This window comes from Phodopus roborovskii, unplaced genomic scaffold (genome assembly GCF_943737965.1).
Source record: "Phodopus roborovskii unplaced genomic scaffold, PHOROB, whole genome shotgun sequence".
In the NCBI taxonomy this organism is placed as follows: Eukaryota; Metazoa; Chordata; class Mammalia; order Rodentia; family Cricetidae; genus Phodopus; species Phodopus roborovskii.
The window spans coordinates 16558399-16564589 of NW_026126517.1; the positions used below are offsets into that span (position 1 = coordinate 16558399).

The following is a 6191-nucleotide window of genomic DNA, read 5'->3' on the forward strand; positions in this document are numbered from 1 at the left end:
TTATGCTGGCATCTGTAGTTCCTGATTGTTTGCCTAGGATTTCTATTTCCAGCATTCCCACACTGTTTTTTTTCCTTTTTTTCTATTTCACTTTCGAGACTTGTACTCTTTGAATTGTTTCTTGTAATTTTTGATTTGTCTTTTCCTCCATTTCTTGAATTTTTTGTTTGTTTTTTCTTTCATTTCCTTAAGGGATTTTCTTATTACTTCTTTGATGTTCTCAGTTGTTTTTAGAATCATTCTCTTCTGCTTCATCTGAATTGAGATGTTCAAGTCTTGCTGGTATGGAGTCCCTATACTCTGGTGGCATCATATTGATCTTTCTGTTGTTGACTGTGTTCTTATGCTGTGGTCTACCCATCCCTTCCCCCAGTGTGTGCTATTGGGGGTCTCTCCCTTTCCTGGTGGGTAAAGGACCAAGGTCTCTTCTGGTGAGTGGAAGCAGGTCCATTTCTCTGATGGCTATTTTCATCCAGTGGGTGGTGGTGGGAATTCAGTGACTACAGGTGGGACCAGGATGTTGGCAGACTCTGTATTAGCAGAACCACTGGGATGGGTTCCTCTTTGCCTGCACAGTCCCCAAGCCTCAAGAGGCTCCAAGCAGGGCCCTGGAAGACTGAAAACAGGGCCACACTTACCTCCTCTGTTGGGTGGAGGTAGAATTAGGATGCAGGCAGAGTCCAGATATTATGGTCCCCTGGGACAGGCTCCTTCACTTAGTCCCCAGACCTCAAGAGACTCCACCAGGGCACTGGAAGGTGGGCTCCTCCCATGGGTGGAGGAAGGACCTGGACTCTGGCAGGCTCTGTATGGGCTAGTCCACCAGAAGGAGCTCCCCCATGTGTGGGCAAGTCCCAGGCCTCAGGAAGCTCCAAGCAGGCCCTAGAAAGCACTCCAGAAGCAGGCCTAAGCTTACCTCCTACTATGCTTGGAGGTGGGACTGGGATGCTGGCAGAGTCTGTACAGGCTGCTCTGCTGGGAAAGCTTCTTACATGCATTTCCAGGCCCCAGGCCTCAGGAAGCTACAAGTAGGGACCTGGAAGGCAGGCAGGAAACAGGCCCACACTTACTCCCTCCCGTGGGTGTGGGTGGAGGTGGGACTAGGATTCAGGCAGACTCTGGATGGGCTGGTCCATCTGGAAGGGCTCCCATGGATGCAGTCCAACATTATTCTTCAATAGTACACATGTCTCATAGGATGTGAAATTGTGGAAATGGTAAAGTCCCATTGTAACTTTGGGCAGCTGTGCATTCTGTGTATGCAGAGTTGTCAATGTGCTAATGAAAACGGATTCTTTTGAAATCCTTCAGAGAGAATAGACCTATGAACCTTATAATTTGTAATTTAAACTGACAATATCTGAGTAGATTTATCATAAGCAAAAAAAAAAAAAAAAAAAAAAAAGAATAAAAAGAAAAAGAAACAAAGAAAAGAAAGAAAACAATGTTTAAATATCTCACTCATCCTTTAATTTAATGTAGAAGACAATGGAACCAAAAAAGATTTTACAACATGTTTCAGTTTTAATAGGGCAGACTGTGGTTAATCTGTGTAACAGTCCTGGAACTCACATTGTAGACCTGGCTGGCTTTGAACTCACAGAGATCCATCTGCCTCTGCCTCCCAAGCAATGGGACTAAAGACACTTGCCACCAATGCTGAGTTGGTTTCTGAAAGTTTATGATGATGTGACCTTGATTGGCCAACATAATTATATTTTTCCTTTACACACTAAAATAAGTAAGGGAGATTCAAGTAGCTACTGAGATTCCTAAGTTTTGAAAAGAAACTCATTCACTTCAAATGGAACAAATCAATTTAAGTTGAAATTATTAATGTTTCTTCATGGAATAGCTATAAAGTTTTAACTCTAGAAGAGTCTTATGCAGGGCTTCAAGTCACTTTTGGGGGTCCGCGGTGCATAATCTACAAACAGTGACATTCACTGGGGTTCAATTATAGTAGGGCCAGAAGGGATACTTTTTTAAAGATAATGCTTACAAAGTACTAACACATTTGTCTGAGAATATCCAAATAAACTGCATACTGTCAAGTTATTTTGTTTAAAATGCTTCATCTAAATGTGTATGCCAAAGGGGGACACATATAGGTACTCTAGAATGAATGGAGTCCAATGTATGTTGTATCCACTCAAATTTAATTCAGTCTCAGTTGGATGAACTGAAATGAAACTGTCCAGCCAATATCCAGGGTGCACACTCTATCCAAAAGACAAATGAGAATATGATAAATATTTTTATTAGGGAAGCATAGAATGATCGATAATAAGCAAGAGGTCTCTTGATCTGTTTCATCATTCTGTATAATTTACTTCCCATGAGAAAGGCCACTTTCAAATGTAACAGTTTTATTTTTTATGCATAGACAAAAGAGAATGTCCTTCAAGCTTAGAACATACAAACACTTGTGTATCCTGATTAATTGATTTAAATACTTTTCTAGATTGTGTGAGTTACATGAATTTGAAATACATCCTGCTGGCATTTGTTTCCTGGTGTTCAGTGTTTGTCTACCATCTTCCTAATAGAATATATAGATTTTATAAATCTTTACTTTTTCAAATATTGAAAGGCTTACTTTTGAATAGTTAACATATTTTACATTGGATAAAAAAATTCTTAAAGTTTTTATATATGAATGTCACATACAAATCTGTTAAATAACAACTTCAGATCAAAATTATTAATCTTTATAGATGGCACTATATGAAATATGTGACTAAGATTTTAATATAAAACCTGTGACTCACTGAGTAAATTTTCTCCATACCTGCTCATTAGACCATTTTTCATTCTGTAATCCTGTATTTATCAGATCTCTTTATTTTCCTACATTCCTGTCACATGAACATATATAACTGTATTATCTATATAAAATATTACAACAGAGGAGGGCTAAAATCATATTTGTTTTAGAATGAGTTAATTCACATTTATTTAATTTATATTTTATAATATATATAATATAGTTAACATATTAATACAACATAGATTATTAATATATGAATTAACATTTGTACATAAACAATATTTTATATAATTTATGTTTTATTATAGAATTAGTTATATATAATTAATTTAATAAGGAAAAGAAAGGCAAGGAGATAGGCCATTAATTTGAGATGAAGTTAAAAGGTGAGCATGGGAGTACTTGGAGAAGCAGAAAAGGACTGGGTCCTTGATGCAGTTATATTTTATTTTCTTAAAATAGTCTAGAATTTTTATTCATATATTTTAGTATTTTTGATTTTAGAAAGTAAATATTTTCTTTTGATGCTTTCAACTCTTCCCATGAACAACTCCATGATCTCTGCAAAATAAAGGACCTCTATATCTTTCATCATTGTTATATATATCAATATATTTTCCTAAAGAATTAAATGCAACCTCTCAGTCTATCTAATAATGCTTCTTTATAAACAAGTTCATAGTTGGTCACTTAATATTAATATTGAATAACTAGTTTCTCTGTGAAAAAAGCCATCTTTTTTTCCACTCCTTCATTCTTCATTTGTTTTCAGCTCCCATGAGTTTTTGTTTGTTTTTTTCCTTCCATGCTAGTATGGCTGCTGGTGTAATTGTTTTTCAGAAATATATTTATAAAAATGGCATCCATGTTGTTTCTGGTGGTTTAGCACTGGGGGTTCCTCTCTATAATCCTCAACAACTTTCAACTTTCATACACAGAATTTCATCAGGAGCAGGATCTTTGGGTAATTCTCACTTAACTGCAGGAAGCAGGAGAGGAAGAACCCAAACTCAACATAATTGGAGATGCAAGAGTCTATCTCTCAATCTGCACTGGGAGCTGTACAATCTCTAGAGTGAATGGAAAGGATGAGTATAATTGTGGGTCCCTCAGGAAATAAGGTTCATGATCCAGGGTTTAATAAAATATTCTCAGCTCCTTCTTTTATTTAAATGCTCTCCTTTGAGGAAGGGTCTGGACATTCTATCCTGCTTATAAGCCCACACATCCTGCAGTTCAAGGGCCTTTACTCTGCTTCCAAAAAAAGACTTAAAGCCTTAATCACAAATAATGTTCTGCAATTCAGAAATTGGTCCAGGAAGATTAAGTAAGCAAGCTTTCATGTTTGGACTGCAAATTGTGAGTTTCTGAAGTACAGGTATAGTAACACCTTTTAAAAATTTAACATTTATTTTTATTTTATTGATAGGAGATAGTTTTCATATAATATATTCTGATTACAGTTTCCTCATCTTCAACTCATCTGATGTCCTTCTTGCCTCTCCTCCCATCCAATTGAGTCACCTTTCTGTCTCTTACTGTATGGTGGGTTTTAGTATTTTTCCCCTGTGCTGTTGAAATTGAGACCCAAGTGAAACAAGCAGAAGAAACCCTTCAGAGGGATCAGAGAGGGTGTTGGTGAACACTGGAGTTACATCATCTTTGTTAGGGTTCTCCTTCATGGTCACGTTTCAAGTCTTCCAGATTTATGACTGTGACGGGGGCTGAACACTTTGTTGCAATGACTCTTTCTTTTTCTTTAATTTTAGGTTAGGCACATGATTTTCATTCATACCACAACAAAGGTGAATCTGTAGCAGCAGCCAGCACTGTACTGTCCAGGCATCTACTTCCAAATTTGTTGTAGAGAGGGCTCTAGTAAAGGAAGACAGTAGATAGGAGAGTATGGAACCCTTTGTAGCATATTCTTCTTTATCTTGTAATATTTTCAGAAATTATAATGGAATTCAATATTCATTTCTTTCAGACTTAAGAGAATTTATTTGTGAAGGTACTAGTTGATTCTGCATGTCTAATTGTGGCATTTCCAGCATACACATCATAGATAGGAAGTACCCAGAACTTGTTGGGTCTTCTTCTCATGCAGCTCTATTTTCTGTGTCCACAGGTTCCCTTAGAGAAAAATGGACTCAGTAAATATCTCTTTGGTGACTGAATTCATCCTTGTAGGATTAACAGATCAGCCTGATCTCCAAATGCCCTTGTTCTTTGTATTTCTAGTAATGTATCTGATCACTGCACTGGGAAATTTGTGTCTGATAATTCTGACTGTGATGAATTCTCACCTTCACACGCCTATGTACTTTTTTCTCTTTAACATGTCCATTATAGACCTATGTTATTGTTCTGTGTTCACTCCCCAAATGCTGATGAACTTTGTATTAAGGAAGAATGTAATTTCTTACATTGAATGTATGACTCAAGTCTATTTCTTTTGTTTTTTTGTTATATCTGAGTGTTATGTGTTGACTTCAATGGCCTATGATCGCTATATGGCCATTTGCAATCCATTGTTGTATAATATTGCCATGTCTCCTAAACTATGTTTGAACCTTATGCTTGGATCCTACTTTATTGCATTTTCTGATGCCGTAGCTCACACTGTATGCATGCTAAGACTGACCTTTTGTGATGCCAACACCATCAACCACTACTTCTGTGATATTCCTTCTTTGCTCCAACTCTCATGTACAAGCACCTATGTCAACAAGCTTGTAATTTTTATTGTTGGGAGCATCAACATCGTTGTCCCTACATCAACTATCTTTATCTCCTATGGTTTCATCCTTTCCAGCATCTTCCACATCAGTTCCTCTGAGGGCAGGTCCAAAGCCTTCAGTACCTGTAGCTCCCACATCATTGCTGTTTCTCTGTTCTTTGGTTCAAGTGCACTTGTGTATTTCAAATCCTCTTTAGCTGGGTCCATGACTGAAGGGAAAATCTTTTCTGTCTTTTACACCAATGTGGTTCCTATGTTGAATCCTTTGATCTACAGCTTGCGGAACAAAGATATCAAAGTTGCCCTTAGGAAAACCCTGAGCAGTAGGAACTTCTGACTGGATGGGGTTGTCTTTATAACTCTTATTTTTGCAGAGTTTCAATTGATGGGCAATATTTTGTTGGAAGATTTCTGTCTTTTTTTCCTCCAAAATACTCTGCTTTTTATTTTATGTTTTGTACAGTTTCACCAGGCAGAAACTCTTGGTATAATTCTGAAACATTATATGTTTTCTTTCTTCTTCATAAAAGGAAGTCTGAGTCTTTTAGAATTGCTCTTACTATTTCCAAAGTTTGCCTATTCCTCTTTTTGGTGATTTATACCATTTTCCATGCTCTGTCTTGTTTAAAAATAGTCTTTGAAACAACATATTTTTACCCCAGTCATTACAAATTTACTTTT

At 36.9% G+C, this 6191-nt stretch overlaps 1 protein-coding gene across 1 annotated transcript; it reads left to right on the forward strand.

Moving 5' to 3' along the window:
- The first annotated feature begins 4914 nt into the window (after window positions 1-4914).
- Window positions 4915-5847, forward strand: LOC127231301 (olfactory receptor 8B3). Its single transcript, XM_051196830.1, has one exon. The coding sequence runs from the start codon at window positions 4915-4917 to the stop codon at window positions 5845-5847; it is 933 nt and encodes a 310-aa protein (XP_051052787.1).
- The last annotated feature ends 344 nt before the right edge of the window (window positions 5848-6191 follow it).